General features: G+C 35.5%; 1 protein-coding gene across 6 annotated transcripts in view; it reads right to left on the minus strand.

The window, feature by feature from the left end:
• Positions 1–2,511: 2,511 nt before the first annotated feature.
• LOC104883236 (hypothetical protein) overlaps positions 2,512–19,297 on the minus strand; it is a 49,202-nt gene continuing 32,416 nt past the window's right edge. For 4 of the 6 annotated variants that reach the window (XM_048636921.2, XM_010667717.4, XM_057392054.1 and 1 more), the window contains 9 exons: positions 18,712–18,809; positions 18,066–18,126; positions 16,824–16,900; positions 16,657–16,728; positions 15,302–15,378; positions 8,878–8,958; positions 8,423–8,525; positions 4,436–4,594; positions 2,512–3,166 (listed from right to left, as the gene is read on the minus strand). In XM_048636921.2, the coding sequence (XP_048492878.1) occupies positions 2,774–3,166; positions 4,436–4,594; positions 8,423–8,525; positions 8,878–8,958; positions 15,302–15,378; positions 16,657–16,728; positions 16,824–16,900; positions 18,066–18,126; positions 18,712–18,809 (1,121 nt within the window). In that variant the 3' untranslated portion in view covers positions 2,512–2,773. Of the gene's footprint in view, positions 3,167–4,435; positions 4,595–8,422; positions 8,526–8,877; positions 8,959–9,994; positions 10,094–15,301; positions 15,379–16,656; positions 16,729–16,823; positions 16,901–18,065; positions 18,127–18,711; positions 18,810–19,297 lie in introns of those variants that run through there. The other 2 variants (XR_008967754.1, XM_057392055.1) reach the window with 2 other exon arrangements.

Genomic DNA, 19,297 nt, shown 5'->3' on the forward strand with positions numbered 1-19,297 from the left:
TCTTGAATCCTCTATATCCCGATTTTGCATTAAGTACCAGACCCAGTTTTTTGCCCAACTGGATATAGAGATATTATCCAGTATACCCGAGTTAATTCCAAGAATTGAATTTTTCCAAATTCGCAAGGAAATTTCACAGCTTTTGAAAAGGTGAGTATTCGACTCCTCATGTTTCCCGCAAAACGGGAAAGGACTCTCGCTTAGGATTTTTCTTTTCCTAAGGTTTAATCTGGTGGCTAAAGCACCAATTACTAGCTTCCAATAGAATATTTTTCATTTTGGCCAAAATTTTGGTTTCCAAAACAACTTCCAGAATGAAGAAGTTCCAACGTGTGGGTTTTGGAGATGAGAATACACCCAGTAGCCTAATTTAGTCGGAGTATTCTCCGTGAGTAGAAGCCTCCCAAGTAAACTCATCTTCAACCTCTGCTGATATGGACTATTTGAATTGTTTTGACATCATCCAATTCGAACCACTTGTGTAATAGGGAGGAATACCAACTGTTGTTTTCTGTCATTAGCTCACTAACCCATCTTGGTTTTTGATCTTGAGAACCTATAACGCCCTCCTTGAACCACATCTTTCTTCCCCCAGCCCAGTTGAGATCTAGAATACTTGTGAATTTTCCATTTCCTATTCGTTTCCCTATCCCCTTGACGAGGTCACCAACACTTCTCATAAAGTAATCATGTACGTGTGTTGATAAAGTTCTTACGTAAAAAAATGTGTTCATGTTTTCAAATTCATAGCATATGTTCTATAATTTATTATTCTAAAAAGTATTACATATGTTCCAACACCAAAACTATTGCATATGTTCTAAAAAATCTTGCGTATGTTCTAAACATAAATCTATTCTCACATATGATATGTATAGTCATGTCTATATAACAAGCCTCTTTGTGCACAAGAGAGATGGTGAATTTAATTATAAACAGAGAAAATATATTAAAAACTTCACCATAATATTTGTACATATACAGCTTCATATATTAGAATGTCATTACTTGTCAAGTTAATTTAGCAATTCGGTGTTTGATGTGAATGTATATTAAGTAACTAATTGTTGATTTTTTCTTTCCGAAAAAATTCATTACATGCTGAATATCACTTAATACGAGTAGCTAATTACTTTATCTTCATACATTATTATATGTGCTATTACAAAGTAAAGGGAAGATCAATAAGGATTGCCATTGATTTTTCTGGTAAGCTCCAATTATAGTTGCTTTCTTAGTAGTTTGTCAATCGTAGAAAATATCTCTAATTCCATAATTCAAAGATATTAATAGTCAACTTAGGGTGCGTTCTGTTCAACTTAAAAAATTAAGTTTCAGGTCCAATAAGTTCAGATAAGTTCAGATAAGTTGCAATAAGGTCTAATAAGGGCAATAAGTTCCAATAAGGTCTAATAAGATCCAATAAGTTCCAATCAGGTGCAATAAGTTCCAATCAGGTGCAATAAGTTCTAATTAGGTCTAATAAGGTCCAATAAGTTTCAATCATGTCTAATAAGGTCCAATCAGTTCTAATAAGGTCCAAATAGTCAATGTTTAATAAACATTTGTATTATTGTCCATTATTTTGTTATTCATAATTTCATATCACTATTAGCTGATTATGTTATGATTAGAATTTTAATTAAAGTACCACAATGATTATATAGTATTATACTTGTATTAGTGTCTATTATTTTATTATTTATTTGTATTATATCTATTATTTTATTATTCATATTACTATTAGCTGATTATGCTATTATTAGAATTTTTATTAAAGTACAACAATGTATAGTATTATACTTGTATTATTGTTTATTATTTGATTATTCATATTGCTATTAAATAATATTATAATCATGGTCAAATAATTAAGGTTAACAATAATAATTATTATTATAGTTACAATATTTTGCAATTCATCTTTAAATAACTAGAGATAACATGTTTTCGTTACTAATAACAATGAAAGATATAAATGTTAATTAATTTTTTATTTTCTACTAGTGTTTTATAAAATCAAAACAAGACTATTAGATATATTAGTGGTGAAAGTTATGTATAGGCAAATATATAAATAGTAAATTTTTTTGTTAAATTAATTATCATAAGAGATAATTAATAATCATTATTTTATAAAGGACCAATTATAATAATTATTAATCCAGAAAAAATTTTGAGGGATAGTATTTACGTTATTGGTAATATTTATGTTATTCTGCTTATTCATGGTCAATGTTTTTGTCTAATAAGGTCAAATAAGTTTCAATCAGGTCCAATAAGGTCTAATAAGTTTTAATCAGGTCCAATAAGGTCTAATAAGTTTCAATCAAGTTCAATAAGGTCTAATAAGTTTCAATAAGGTCAATAAGTTCCAATAAAATCCAATAAGTTCCAATCAGGCCCAATAAGTTGAATCAGGTCCAATCAGGTTTAATAAGTTCCAAAAAATTCAGTCCAGGTTCAATAAGTTCAATTCAGATAAGGTCCAATAAATTCAAAGCCAATAAGTTGAATAGAACGCACCCTTAATGTGCTAGCAAATCTGCACAACCAAAATGTATTAACCTTTCAAGCACAGGGAGAACTCCATCTCACTATTTGTTCAACCCATGAAAACATGAATTATAAAACAGCAGAGATTTATCAGTAATATCCAAGTAATTCAACAGCTCAATTGTACAATCTCGTACCAAAATTTTTCACCTAGCTCTCAACATTTGCTAGATGTGTTGGCTGCAAATACAAATTAACATCTCAACAACGATCTAATCTAAAAGAATTCCACTTCACCTGTTATGAGAACAGGTGGATCAATTTCAATACGGGAAGCCATCCCCTGTGACACCAATTCGGGCAAAGTACTTGCTTCTTTGGCAGCAATTCCTGATGCTGTCCACAAGGTAGCATGAGGCCATTTGTTCTTGCAATTGATCTTTTCACCATCAACTGAGCCAAGGCGGGCCTCCAAGGCAGCTACATTATCGGACAACAACAAAGCAGTAAACTCGACATCAACCTTACGGTTAAGATATTGCCCATAGTTAGCCACTGCTATGACACCATGACTTCTCTTATGAGCAAGAGTGATATGAACCTTGTTGAGGGTGTCAGCCAAATTCTTGTCACTAAAGAAAACTTCAACCTTGGGGTTACGAACAGCAATCTGTTTGATGAGACAAGGTACGAATTGCAAATATCAGTCGCAAATATAAGTCAGATCCAGAGCACAGCTGCTGATCAGTTCTATACGGAGAGAGATAAATGAGGAATAATATCAGTTTATCAGCAAATTATAAGGGAAACACAAAAAAAGTTAACGTTCAACAAAATACAAACTAAGCATCTAGTTCGACTACTGATCAGGAATTCAGGATGCTCCATAACCCTGCGTTTCACATGGTAGAAAAACTGGTTTGGGATAACGTCACTGATAATACAGTCGGCCACAGTAAATTATTATCAAATATATCATCACAAAAATATTACCACCACTAAAGTAAATCGATTAAAAAGTGGGAGGTGTCACAACCTTCTTCCCTTGAAACAACACAGGCTTTTGCGAGGATACACAGAAACACGGGTGTAATGAACTAACATTGTTGGGGCATATTAAAGAAGAAGATTAAGAATTAAAACTGATGTTGATTGATAATATGGAAATTCAACAGAAAATGTAAGATAAATTATCTAAGTTCTCGAGTGACTTGAGTCTTGACACACTGCAAAAGCTAACTCGAACAACTCTTGATTATTTTCATCATAACCTTCTTCTCTCCCTCTCTTCTATTTACGGAGTTGCTAACTCGAACAACTCTTGATTATTTTCATCATAACCTTCTTCTCTCCCTCTCTTCTATTTACGGAGTTGACTTGCTTTCTCTCCAAGCTGTGCTTTGCTTCCTATATTACCCCTCCCTCATAACAACGAGTCACGACATAAGGGGTGCTGCCCCACCACACCCCTCCAAACTAACATGCAGGTCTCACTAATTCGCAGTAGGAAGTAAGAAACAGGTTTAAAGCTCAGGAAAGGGAGGTGGTCAGAGATCTGTGACATTAGACGAACACTGCGACAACCAAGAATCCAATATTCAGAATATCGTCAAGGGTAGATATCAAAGAAAATCTCAGTATCGAATTCTAATTTGAACTCCCAACATCAAACCACATAGCTTGATAAGGCACAAGGGGAAGATTTAAAATGGCTAGATTCATGTTCTCTTCCTCAGTGGATTTAATTTCCTGAAGTACTCATTAAAGAGCTCCAACAAAATAATAGGCAAAGACGGGACCTCTGAAATGGCTTTAACTGGTCAAAAGAACATGAATGTTAAGAGGTTGAGATAATATGTATTGAAGTCATCTGATCCAGAACTTTTCATTTATCTTGTTTCAGTAAAAAGCAATAATAATTAAAGGTAACAGGACTCACATTATTGAGGAGATGATGAACTCCGATAACAGGTAAACTGACACCTGCATAAACAATTGCTCCAAGCTGCCTCTTTTCTGTACTAGGAGTTATATAATCACCTTCTGCAATTGTTTTTAATTGCTCCAACACACTCTTTACAGCTATCTCAAATGGAACCTGAAAATGCATATGCAGATTAAAATCACTAAATCAAACTTCAATTTTTTATGTTCTAACAGGAAATGCCCCTTCAAAGACAGGAACAACATATGTCCCACAAATCCTTGAAAAGAGCATGCAACATTGCATATTAGCTAAGTGAAGGTCAAGACAAATACAGGTTATGCAAGCTAAGGAGCACTTATTTCTTGAATAACATTACATAAAATCAAATGCAATCCATATGGCGTGGATCCTTCATGACCTCATGTTTGATAACCTTGTGAGAACTAAGTAGAATAAAATAATTCCGAGCATATTTACAAAGGATACAGCAGGTTACCTAGATTTGGAGCATATCACTGCCATGTATTTACTAGTTACTACTAACATCCTCAAAAAGTATGTGGACATAATGGAAAACTACGTCATCTTCTAGGAAATATCATCATATAAGTTCTCCATTTCATATAAACGGCAGTGCACACTAAAACAAGAATTACCGAGTCCCATAAAATTCGAAGTCTAAGAGCCTTTTTTTGTATGCGGTAATAAGTGTTGGTAATGGTAATGAATCTAAGAAAGTACAATGATAATGTTCGTCTGTCCACCAAATATTTCTTTTTCTTCAAAACTTTTCATTACCATCTATTACCACTTTAGAGGTGGTATTGATCACTGAGTGCCAACGGGAATTTATGAAAAATAACACCTTTTTGCGGATGATAATCCATTACCATGGTCAACGCCATGAGATTTTCTTACAAAATTAAATATAAACTCATTACTAATTTACCATCATTTAGTCTTGGCTAACAAACATGCTAAGCATACAATTCTGCACCTTAAATTCAGGAACGTGACTATAATTCTATCTTCCACTTTAGTTTCCCCCCCCCCCTCCCTCTTTCTTCCACCTCTCAATCTGCTGTCACTTTATCGTCTACATCTCCTTTTCAGTTTCACAATCTTCTATCAGCAAGGCCTTATTTCGTTGAGAATGGAAGACAGAAAATGTATTGTGTCGCGAATTCACTTCCACGAAATCCATATTCCCAGTTTAGCTTCGATTTAACATGAGAAGTTGTCTCCAGTTAGGGAATGGTGAGTGCAACAACCCCTACACATCTACTTCCTCCACTACTCTAACTGCATCTTATGGGAGTGGCACACAAATTAAGGATTGCATAACAATGAGCAGATAGACAAAAAAGAGGGACCCAAGTGATAGGAGAGAAATAGACAGAAGTCACAGAACTCATACCAAACAACAATATGATGCAATCAATAAAAAACTTCCCAAAATGGGAAATGATGCAATTAATATGAAACTTCCCAAAATGGGAAATGATGCAATTAAATGGAATGAAGAAATTATCAAGTTTGGCCACTTTTTGGTATATGTTGGAACTTTACAGCTTCACTTGTGATCCTCTGGAAGTTTTTATATAGACCAAATGAAACCAGGTCTGGAGTTATTCTCCATACAAGTTAAACTTAACTTTATGTTTAAATTCCCATCGATGAAAATACTAGCAAAGTTATACTTGTCGAACCAAGCAAGTCCCCAACATGATGGAGACACTACCTCTTCATCTCTTTGTCAACCCAGAAATTGAAAGTGTCTCAACAAATTCAATTTGATGAATAAAGTAGTCCATTTTCAAAAAAAAATTTCCTTTCTTCTTTTTATCTATTGCCTAGTACAACAATTTTTAGGTTCTCTGAAATTATATTCTTCTATTATCTTAGATTAATCTAACGAAGGGACCTGCATCTGCTTCAAGCCTTCAACCAAATTAAATACTTCTTGTTAGGTAACAATTGTTTTCACTGTGACTGCAGTCGTTCAGCATCTGAAGTGAAATTAAAGGAAGCAAAGTTCTTTTTAGCAGACTTTTTGCAGAAATGACTCAGGATTATAATTCACATACTGGAGCTGTGCTGCTGATTTTGGCACTTTTTCCCTAAAATGGTTAATAGGCAGACATGGGGTTAAATGGAGATGAGAGACAGATGGTATTCTAGGCAAGGGAAAGGCAGGGGTAAGAGCATCAAGCCATCAGGACCATTGGGAAGATAAATTCTTATTCTTGCTCCAATATCGTGCATCATGATATTCCTGTCCATAAGATACCTTACAAAGTGAAGCCATGTTCTACTAGAGACTGACTATAGATAGTGAATCATCTTTGAAGAAGAGGTTACTTACAGTAATTAAAACTGATCACATTTATATTTTCTCTTCGAGGAGATTTTTTCAAAAGCATGTAAAATGTTTTGTCACACAAAAATTATCCAACAGCATGATGAAACTAGTACAATAGTAGAAAATATAGAAATCCCTTAAATAAATCAATGGAAGGTTTTTCTAACATTTGAATAGCAATCCAATACTAATCCATCAGCCAGATCATACTAGTTGGAACTTGGAACTACTAAAGAGGTAATCAATGTCAGGCAGATTAAATTTTAGTTTTAACAAGTGTCCCCAACGCGCCCCTAGGCACAAAGCGAGCCAAGGCTACGAGCAAAACAAATCCATCAGCCAGGCGAGGCGAAAGACAATAGGCTGGTGCTCAAGGGCGCCTTTTCTCGAGGTGCAGGAGGTGGCCGCTTTTGGGGTTGAGGCGTGTGTGTGGGCGATCACCCCCTTTTTAAAATTTTATTCCACGTTTTGCTCGACACTCTGGAAACCCTAGATCTGCTTGACCTCAACTCTCGCTGCTGGACCTCGCCGATGGTTCCCAACTCCTCCTTTCTCCTCGCCGGTGGTCAACAATAAGTTCTCTTTCTCTACTTCACTTTATTTTTGTCTTTGTTCTCTTCTCTTCTTCTTCATTCTTTCTTCTCTTTCCTTGCCGTCTCCTCACCGGTGGTCCCCGATGGTCTCCGGCAAGTAACCTCTCCCTTTACTTCATTTTCTTTGTATGTTCTTCTCTTTTCTTCTTCTTTCTTTGTTCTTTTTCTCTTTTTTTCTCTCCTTCTCTTTATTCCACTCGCTGCATCTTATTTTTCCCTGGTGGGTCTAGTCAGTGACTAGTAACTTTTGGAATTTCTCTGAACTGGGAAATCTTTTTTTCCCCAAGGCATTGACAGGTTATTTGTTTTTAATCATTTACATGCTTTTTTATGTTATTAGTTTTGGATTATCATATGAATTCTGGTGGGCTAATCTTGAAAACTTTGCTTGGTTTTCTTTCTATTTAGTATTTTGACTTGTTTCGGTAATTTAGCGATGAGTCATGATTTCTTATATCCTTTTATGGGTCTTTAATATAATACCTATGTTCTTTTAAGGATTACAATGCATCTTCATTTGATTTGCAACTTTTTTGGCACTAAAGGCGCGCCTTGAGCCTCGGTATGCTCTGCGCCTTGTGCCTTTTAAAACTAAGAATTAAACAATAAAAAGGAAAAAAAAAACAGCCAACCATTACTGGCCAATATAACTCTAAATCTTCTGACTTCATTGTTTGAAACTCTCTTTATAGTTCTTTTTCTTTCCATTTTCGGAACTTCTGAAGCATACATCTCTATCTTACTTGTAATGATCACTAATTGCCATACCTCACTTTATTATCAATGATTCCCACCCAAGAACATCAAAAAGAAGATTTTCTGAAACAGACATGTAAACTTCTATATAATAATCCACATCTTGCAACAGCGTTCAGGTTCAAAGAGTTCTCAGTCAGACTGCAATCATCGGCCTAATATGACAATTGATACTTCAAAGGCATTATCATTACGGAGAAGTGCCCTTGGATGGTGGGAAGTGGGAAGTCAGATAAAAATGACGTAATCAATGATTTAGGTGGATTAGCTTCAAGTACAAAAAGTTACCTGAATAGAGTTTAAGTACTCGAGATTGCTCAATAAAGTCTCTCGCAAATGCTTCTCCCACTTCATCCATTCTTTTGCATAGGACCCTTTAGTTGATTCCATTCTGTATTTGAATGATGACTCACAGTTACAAACTATCCCAGCTTTGAAAAAAGGGAGAAAATAAAAGCAACTTTAAGTTCAGGAAATCAGTCCATTGCTTTTTTTCAATTCATTAGCATAAACCAAGTGAGCTGCCGGAGGTTCAAAGTTCAATTCCTTGATTGGATGGAAGAAAATATCTAATCAATCAACATGGAGGAAAGTTAACAGAGCTCCAAAGTTCCATAACTCCTTTCAGAATATAATCACAAAAAAATGCTCTAACTACTTCTACCTTGTACTTGCAAAACCACAACCCAAAAGGTGATGTCACATAGCAATCAAAGGACCAACTGGGAAAAATTAATACTAACCTTCCATGCTGCTTTGTGTGTAGCCTGTACAGGTTAATCCCTTCCTCCAACACAGCTTTCATTGGATCAGGTAGATAGACCCTGCTCAGTAGAAAAAAGAATAATAAAAGAACTAATGTATTGTGCCCTCAGAATAGCTCACACCATAAATAAATATGAAAAAATAGAGAGATACGGCTTATCTCAACAGGAAGCACCAAGTTCATGAACTGTCAACCATCCAACATCAATGTGGTTACACTTGCGTTAGTTTGTGCTGAAAGGTGCCTTAGTTGGTCGCATCATCTATTTTGGGATGTGAGAGGTTTAATAAGGTCTGTTTACACACTGCTGCCAGAGAAGGGAGACTGAAAACTAATACTTCCTCCATTTCATAATACTTGCTACATAGAGAAAGTGGGCAGTTTTTAAGAAAGTAGAAAGAGCAACTGGGGGACGACTGCTTGAATAAAAAACATTTGTTAAGGAGAAAGTGGGGGCCACTAAGTTTGAAGGGTATTTTAGAAGGTATATTTATAGTATGTAGCAAGTATTGTGGCATTTTACTTTTTGGGAAGTGTAGCTAATATTTTGATACAGAGGAAGTAGATTAGAATGAAAAAAGTTCAATTTAAATTGATATTTTGAAACAGAGGAAGTAGATTAGAATGAAAAAAGTTTGATTTAAATTGATATTCTGAAATGTAAATCCAAAGAAAACAAAAAAAATCAAAGAACAAATATAGGATCCCAAGACTAACCTCCATGAGCATTAAGGCTGACCAGTCTTACCTAATTCGCTATCTAATTTGCCTTTTGAATTCACCAATTCGCCCAAAATAAGCCAAATATGAACCAAAACCGACCATAATTCGCTTTTCTCAATTCGCAATTCGCGGGGGAATTAGGTAACACTGAGGCTGACATTAAGTTTTTTCAACCTAGGTATGAGAGAGATGGGCTCACTCGTCTACTATTGCAGATGAATCAGTTTTATTTGGTAGAGCATATTTGATCTCAATCAGATTAATGTATGGTGTTCTCTTGATATTTTTTCATGCTTCTGGATCGAAGCCAATCTAGATAATAGTTGTATTTACTTATCTCGTACTGATGAAGCCTTGCGACATGAGGTTACCTCAACTACTGGATATGGCTAAAGGATCCTTTCCTTTTAGTAGTTAAAGCTTAAAAGTTCCTTTGTCTTCGAAGAATGTGGCTTTGTCAATGAAAGCATCTGTTAAAAAAGATCTTCTCCAGGATTAGTGAGTGTTACTGCTAAACAATTGTCATATGCAAGAAGGCTCGAGCTGTTAAAGTTTCTAACGGTCCCTCTCTTTAGTCTCCAAACATTCTGGTGTCAGCATTTTATTTCCTAAATTAGCCAGTAAAATGACAGACAAATGTTCTTATCTGGAATAAACCTCCATTTTCTAAGCTCTTGCGGGCTGTGAATTTCTAGCTGGATAAAGTGTGGGTTAAGCTTCAAAGGTTTTTTTTATTTTGGGGAAGAGATCTTGATGAGTTCCTTTTAATGGTAATTTTTTCTGGATGATGATGTAGTTACAAAGATAATTAGCGCTGCTGGTGGATGGGCTAAGTTTCAAATCAGTCATTGCTTCTCTATTCAGAGATACCAGTACATTATGCAAGGGAGCTTCCTTATAGTGCCTTGAGAAAGGATAACTCGTCACGGTGACGCAAGCCCTAATATCTTAATCACTGTAGTGTCCAGTACCAATAGGATTGTGAACTGGAATGTTAAAAGCAATCTTTTTGCACTCTTTGTTGGCTATCTGGAGCGATAGCCATAGTTTCTTTTCTACAGCAAATTGAAGTATGATATAGGAGTAGTCAATGAAGATTTACTAGCTTTACTTAATAATCTGTTATGGCTTCTCTTTCCACTTACTTTTCTCTAGTGGCTATGAAAAGGAAATCTGGCAGAAATTTCTCACGTACTTCATGATCTCAAGAGGTGTGCTATATTTTTAGACTGAAGTTTGTAATGCTTTTAAAGATGGACACTTTAGGAAAATAGGTGAACATAAATTATTGTTGGCTATTTGGAGTCATAACTGTAGTTTGTTTCTACAGCAATTCGAAGTATAAATGATATAGGATTAGTGGACGAAGATTTACTAGCTTTACTTAATAATCTTGTTTAGTTTGTTACTTCTTAGTCTTTTTAGTTAGTATTTTAGAGCTTTTGAATAGTTTAGCTTTGTTAATTAGCTAATTGCTTGAATTGCACATTTCTCCTCCTCTGCTCTTTTTTGGTTGTTTTTGTCTAATTTCAGGACATAGCAGCATGTTCGGAGGGTGCTTGCAATCCTGGACACAAGGAATCAAAGCGAAAGGTCAAAGAAGCATTAAGGGAGCTCAAAAGGACAAAAGGAGTGAGGTAGAGTCTGCTCTAGGTAACCTGACTCGCCCGGGTCACCTATGACCTGGTTGTGTTACCCCCCCAGGTCAACTCGAATCCACTTTCACCATACAGTCTGCCATGATGAACTGCCCGGGTCACTGGGTTGACCCGCACGGGTTGAGTCCGACCCGAGCACTCGGGTCGGCTGCTTCTTCCGGAAATGTTCCTCCTTTAATCTTGTTTTTGTAAGAGGGTTTATGTGTAATTGTGCTTAGTTATTTTAGCACAATATACGACAAAAATTTGTCATTTTAGGTTAAGCTTCATTACATTATTGCGAAGTGACATTTTTTTATTAGCATTTCAAGATTAAAGTTAGTAATTTCTTAATTATTTCATTTCATCTATCTTTAATCTTGTTTATTTTATGTTCTACTTTAATTACATTTTGTTTTCTTAGTGTATTAAATCTCTTTTTCTCTTTTCCCCCATTATTATGTTGATGAGATTTCTTGAAGCTTTGATTTGTTTTCCTAATATGATGTGTGAGTATTTACGTACTAGGGGAAGGGACGTAGCTTTCATATAGTCCTTAGATATAATATAGATTGGAAGGGTTCATATTGGGGTTTAACTTGTTGATCAAACTTAGGTGATTCATCACCAGTCACCACCTAGCTTGAATTTAGGACTCCGTAGTGAAGGATTGGGTAATAAAGCTAGGGCTAGACTATGTTTGATTATTAGAGATCTCCATGAAAATAGGCATTTCTTCATTTACAGTTTCTTGATTATTATGCGTAGATTAGCTACTCATGCCATGAGAATAGGCCGTGAGTGACTAATCGAGCTTCCTTAATTAGCTCGAGGAATAATTAGAATTCTTATTGAATGATTAATCCCCTTGCTACAACCCCTATTGTGATTCCCCTTGGTCTTGTTTTGGATGTTTGGATTATTTGATTGTGAATTACCCTAATCCCCTAGTGCCTTTATCCTTGATTTACTTCGTCATTCTATTTTTGTTATTTTAGTAATTAATTTCCTAGTTATTTGAGAGTTTGGACGTTAGTTTTTAGTCAATTCAAAAACCTAAAAGTAGGTTTAGCTCATTGTAATTGGCAAATTTATCGTTGGTTAGCCCTACTTCCTTGTGGTTCGACCCTCTACTTGTCTATTATTGGTTAGTTTAGGTTTGTTTTTGACTTGTTACAACGAACCTGTCATTACTCCATAATGAATGTCCTCTTGGTTAAGGTCTCGTTTGCTGCATGGCAACTATCTTGGAAGCACCACAAAGTTTGTTGTTTGCTTAGTGAGTTATAACTTGGATGGCAAGTAGCTTGTTTGGGGCGTCCAAGCTTCACTTAATTGAGTTCATTTGGGACTCGTCATATTCTATTTCATTTAGAATTTGGCTTACAAGTTATTACTATTTCACTTGTAATAGGGTTTTCTTGTTTTAAGCACTTTAAAACACTTCATTATTCTATCTTTAATTTATCGAACATGAAGCTAGTAGGATTTAATTAGAAGTTGGTTTATCTTTAAAGTTCTAGTTGGATTATGACTTGTACTAACCATAATAGGACTCTGTGTTGCCTATTTAAAGCCTTAGTGTTAATTGGATAATTAGTTTATAAAAGTCAGTTTTGTTTCTACTCCCTCCGTTTCCTAAAGATCTTCCCACTTACTGTTCCTACAGATACCAAGGAAAATCAAGTTGTGTGGGGCATGGTGTGAGTAAAGTAGGAGAGAGAAAGGGGTTAAGATAAATAAACAAATAAAAAGGGGTTAAAGTAGGAGAGAGAAAGGGAGTAAAATTGAATTAATAATGTAATGGTGGCCATATGATAGTGACATGAGAGGGTAAATAGGGAAATTTGTTTTGCCAAATAAGGAATAAAGCAAAAGAGGGAAGATCTTTTGGAAACACCCTTAAACGGAAAGAGGGAAGATCTTTAGGAAACGGAGGGAGTATTTATTTAGCACTTATTTATAAAAGTCGATTTTGTTTCTCTTTATTTAGCACTTATTCTTTTTGTGAAAGTTGGTGATTCAATTCTTTAAAGCTTTCATAATTCAGTTTTATTTAATTAGCTGGTGATTCAATTCTTTAGACTAATTTTACAATTCAAACCTTCTGATTTGTTCTTCTTGGTGATTTAATTCTTTAAACAAAACAAGCTAATGTTTTTATCCAGATTTCCGCACCTGATCTGGTCTTCCTGGATCAAATATAATAGTCCTGCTAAAAGCTGGGCATTCTTGCACAAAATCTCGCCAAAAAGCTCTTGAGGAAAAGAATTGATGTGTTAAGCACCCAAGAAAAAGACTTGCCAAAAAAATTCATAATCTCAGATAACTCAAAATCTTGAACCTCAAACAACACATAGAGCTCCTCAAACTACGTTCATGTAATGACGCTATATAGATGGAGGTCTGAAGAAAGACAATAGTATGAAGTAGAGAAAGGTTAAAAAGACCAGGTAAAAGGACAAACAAGGTTGCTCCCATCTCCAAACAACCTCCTATAACCTAGTATGCCGAGTCGCCGACCAAACCTTGTACTTGATGAGAGAGGAAAAAACAGGATCCACTTTAAAATAAAGTTCCCTCAACATGCAAGGGTCACCATCATACTCTTATGAGTACCCACCATTCAGATTCGGTAAGTACATGCTCCTAAGAATACAATACAAACGAGACCATGCTTGAAAAGAAGAATGACATAATGATTTACCCAACACTTTTCAACTTGTAGTCTAAACACCAAAATATTACTCACAAAATGATTCATTGGTCCTCCTCAACATCACACAGAAGTATCTCAAAGCAATCGCTCAATCTTGTTAGCAATTGCCAGACCGACATGACAGAAGTAATATAGTAGTAATATGATCCTGCCACAGAGAATACGTACTAGCTCCAAAAAGGACATAGAATTCTAAAATGGACAATTCCAAAAAGGCCAATTCTAAATTTAACATCACAGTAAAGCAGCAAAACCGCCAAATGGGTTTGCGCCGCAGCTACATTCAGAAAGATTAACTGCACTAAAAACGGTATTATTGATTGCTTGACCCATGAAACAAAGTTGTTTTTCTACCCTCACTTGCATCACACGCTTAAAGCTTTCATTTAACTGATATAAAAACTGGCTTTCTCTCGCATGTTCCAATGACAGGACTCATGTTTGTTATCACGATTGTTGTTGACCATTTATTATTCCTGGAATCATCTTGACAACACAAGAAGAATACATTTCTTATATTTGTTTTCAACTGGGGACCTCCTGATATTTCAATCACTAATGTTCTACTGTTGATGGAAATATTCCTTCTCATCTTTGTGCACACATACAGATAAAATTGTAACAAGTTAAAAAAAAGATTTCAGTTAAGAAATTAAGAACCTAGATCATTTATCTAAGCCTGTCCTGTTCGAGGGAAAAGGTGAGATGGTCATTGTCATCGACTCATCGGTCTCTACATTGATAGTCAACATTCTTCAATCTATCTGCACAATTATATAAAAAGGCGTTCCTGCCAAAGGAACGCCTTTTTATAATCTCACTTAAAAATATTAACAATGTGTAGCTACTAGCAATCGAACAAATACCTTTGAAATGACATGTGAGAGTTTAACCACCATTCCACTACAGGTTCAATTTTTAATGTTTCTCTTACCCCAATTCCATTGAAATTGTTATTTTTATCCTTAATTCATTTTAAGTTTTTTTTTTTAAAACAACTTCATGCCATAACGTCCATTTTCCAATTTTGCACTAGACATAAAATTACTAAAAAGCTAATAAAATTAATTACTGTAACTATTTGTAACTGACCCAGGGCATGTCGCCAAGACCAAAATACTAGTTAAAAGCTTAAATGGAGAGGTAAAATAGACAAAAGGTGACGGATCCCCAAGTTAAAAGCTAGACATATATTGTTGTCAGAAGATGCAGAAAAAGGTAATCGCAGACAAAAGAAAGTCAGACTTACTTTTTCTAGAGTAAGTCAAGGATCTGAGTCAGGACGAAAACATTTTTTAAGTAATTGGGGGAGAGATACTGACCTTTTAGTTTTGAGCAAAGGCATTTTCACAACTGAACCAAAACGTTCAATTAGTTCAGCTTCAAATTCTTTGCGACTCTGAGGAGAAAAGAAAAAAAAAAAGATGAAAAATTAAAGAGGTGCTTGACATAGCTGCACTGGATTCGCAATACTTATTAACTCCATGTCGGTAGATTCTCCTCGTTAGCCACATAGGAATATTTGGGAAAATGAATGACAGAATGTAACAGTTCTTGAAGCAAAAGGAGCTAATGAAAATATGAGAATCCGTAAATCAAAAATGAACAGCTCAAATGACAGATATATATATGTTTTCTTCGTTTTGAGATACCATCTTCTAAATACAATTCTGTGAGCAAGGACCTTCTAAAATTTTTTTTGCCTAGAAGCACCTTAAAAACGTCTTTTGATTATTTGGTGGCACCTTAACACCCAGATTTTGCCATATGGCCATGGACTTACATTTCCCCATTGTGATTCTCTCTCCCGCCCTTTTCCTTCTTGTTGCATAGAGTTCCCTTTTTCTCTCTTTGCGGGCATGTGTATTTTTGTCTCATTGTTGTAGGAAAAACTTTCAAATATGCGGGAAATTCTTATTAGCATGCAAATTTCAATACTGTTTTGTTTTTTTTTTTTTTGTCATGCTTTGGGTTTGATTTGTTGCTCCATCTCAGGAAACTGAAAAACAAATATAAATAAAGGTACATAGAATTGAATTTTATAAACTAGTATAATCAAATTGAATGGGTAATAATTAACTAAATCCCAAATCCAATCTCCCAAATCCCAATAATATAGAATATTAAAATTCCCTATATTTTCAAGCATGCACCAAGGAATAGTGTTACTATTTCATGCATGCACCGATAGTTTTGAATCTAGTGTACTAATAGTGTAAGCAAAGCTCAAAATTGCTGTGTTGATGGAGAAGAAGGTGCCTGAAAAGATTAATTTGTGCAGCTTACCATGAAATAAACTCGATATTTTTGGTGAGAAAGATGGACATGAATGAAGAGCTGTGTGGGACCTCGATTTTTTTTATTTGGTACATAATAGAGAAGGGGAAAGAGAGAATGACAGGAGGGGAAGGAGTGTGAGTCACAAGTGAGGAATTTCCAAATGAATAAACAAATGGAGGAAAAAAACGGTCATAACCAGAATGTTGATTACTTTGCTATAATCCAGTAGCGAAGTGCAACAGCACAAAATATACATGTTATAAAGTTCTTGTGTGCAAAAAAAAACAATTAACAGGTGCTTCTCACACTTAAGATGTATTGAAAAGGTTTTATGCTCCAAAGCATCTAAAGAATATGATATTGACAATATTTTAAGACAAGTGATATAATCTCATACCTTGCCCTCATAAAGGTGGTAAAACATAAGCAGTACATATCCTGCATTTGGAGATGCCTTATCAAGATTTCCCTGGCATGAAACAGAAACCCCAAAAACGAAGCACACTACTGAGATTAGAAACAATACATAATGTCATACTATTCAGATTAGACGGAAGGAATTACCGGATGATTAACTCGTTGAAGCACGCGCAACATAAAAACAGACAATGCATCCAACGAAAATGGATTAGAGTCAGTGCCTGCACAACCGTAAAGACCAGAAGGTGCGAAATCAGAAATACTATTTTAATGACGACAGAGGATTCATATTCAAATCATTTTGGGACTAAGGCTTTTGTTGTTATTGTAGAGCATTCGTATCACAGGCGCAATCACATTGATCCAGAAATTTTGTAAGCAGCATAAAAGTAAACTGTGAAACTTAGCTATAGCACATGTCAGAACTTAGGATCTCATAGAGAGAGTTACAAATTTATTATAGTAAGGGGTCTCCCACTCGTGAGAGCACATATCAAAGGATTGGTCATAGACATTTCCGTCCAAAACTATGAATCATAAATTTTTGTTGAATAATATAGCCATCTATTTCCACTCGGGGAAGAAAATCACGGATGTGGTCACGTTCGCGGTATCGGTTGCGATAATGTGGAAGTAGGTTGCAATGGATGAATGCAGTGACAAGTTTGTATTTATAGTTTAGCTTTGCATTTAAAGTTTAACAAGTATTACATAAACACAATATGACTAAACTATCATAAGCTTGGGTTATATATACAGTGAATGAACAATCACTTAAGATATGAGTGCTTTATTCTATTATTCATATAAATAAATGCTTAGGTCAATCTACTTTGTGGAACTCAAACTTTAAGAGGAATGTCAATCTCACTGATTTGGAGATCTTCCCTATTTCTGCTACCCGTCATGAACATCCTATTGTAGTGTTTGATTGGGGAAATCTTCAGCTGTCTTCTCGTGCAATTCTTCTTTGATATGCTTGTAAATAACCAACCCCCCCCCCCCCCCAAAAAAAAAAAAAAAAAAAAAACATTCTTTCTTCTTCCAAGCATCACTTAAAAATCAAACCTTGTTTGTCTCATTGCTAAATTTGAGCGTGTCCATAGAAGAGAGATTTTAACCTGCGCTTCACTTCGAGATTGAGCTGCTCTTAAAGTTCTTATCCACCCTAGTCCACAAGGAACCTTAATTACTTGACCACTTATACCTTAAAGAATAGGACGGATACTAATAAATTCAGGTTAATTATTTGAAAGGTTGGCAATACGACTACAAGATTACTTATAAAGAAAAGAGTCTCAAGGTTGCATCATTATTCATTAATATGAATTCAGGGGGTGAGGAGTTCAAAGTGATGATAATTGAAAAGAGATGAAGTCATATAACCTTCACAATCGGGTACAACTGGAACCGCACATGCCCTGCTAGTTCGACACATGTTCTCAATCTGCAACATAGGAACAAATTTCAAATCCAGTGAAGAAACTCTAAGTGTCAACCAGAATCCCTTGGAAAAGAGAAGGCTGAATCAACACTCAATACATTGCATCAACACATGCAATACAAATGGCAGGCAAGCAGATGGACATCTCTGAACGTGTTCCGACAACAAAGAAAGGTTGCTAAGAACAAGAGACAGTTATGCAACAGGGAAGAACAAAAAGGAAATCAATATCAGAGTAGCACGTTGCAGATTGATTAACCAATGGACATTCTACATGACATTTGGGCAGACAACTGGAGACACTTCACTTTCAGACTGAGGAAACTGAAAGACAAACACACGTTTTGCTAGGTGCCATACAAATTCAAGTTGGTAGAGCAAAGTTCTAGATTTTCAAATAACATAACAGCACAAAGGCAGATAACTCATGAGAATGTTTGAAATTTATCATCGTTCTCCAATTTTACAATATAATCAACAAATAACATAAAATAAAGTAGTTAGCTTCAAAATACCCACACAAAAGTGAAATAGAAAATTAGCTGTAAGCCTCACATTGCGGGCACCAAAAGTGATACATGTGATTACCTGTTTCCATACTTCCTCGTTTGGAGCATTTTTGTCTGCAAGCATTATGCAGTCGGATTTTCTTTTACATATTTCAGCAACTTTCTGCCAGTATCGCCCTACAAATACACAATTAGCATAAGATATTTTGAAGTCAGCAAATAAAAGTGTCGGTCAAATAGGACAAAAAATATGCAACAAAGTCTATGAGCATGCTCAACTAGCTTAAAATTTAAGATGCATATGCAAGCACCAAAATGTTTGTTGATCAAATAAGCACCAAACAAGGGGGCCATTAAGTACATCCCTTTCTTATCACTCCCCCTTTATAGCTCCCTCTTGTTGGCCAATAATAATGCCCAACCTTCTATTTACCACATTCGAGATGGGATGATGAAAGGCATAAGTGGCGCGAACCAACTAAAGGGAAAATAACACACAGCAAGTGATACAGAGTCAAATAGCATCTGCTTCAGGATACCACATTTGCAACCTAAATTTACACAATCTTTATTTTTAGATTATGCCTCACTTCCATGAGGCACACACCTCATGCTAGTACGTTGCACTTTGGCTCCAGGACTTCCTATCACCTCTAATGCGCCTT

This window comes from Beta vulgaris, chromosome 9 (assembly GCF_026745355.1).
Source record: "Beta vulgaris subsp. vulgaris cultivar EL10 chromosome 9, EL10.2, whole genome shotgun sequence".
Classification (NCBI taxonomy): domain Eukaryota; kingdom Viridiplantae; phylum Streptophyta; class Magnoliopsida; order Caryophyllales; family Amaranthaceae; genus Beta; species Beta vulgaris.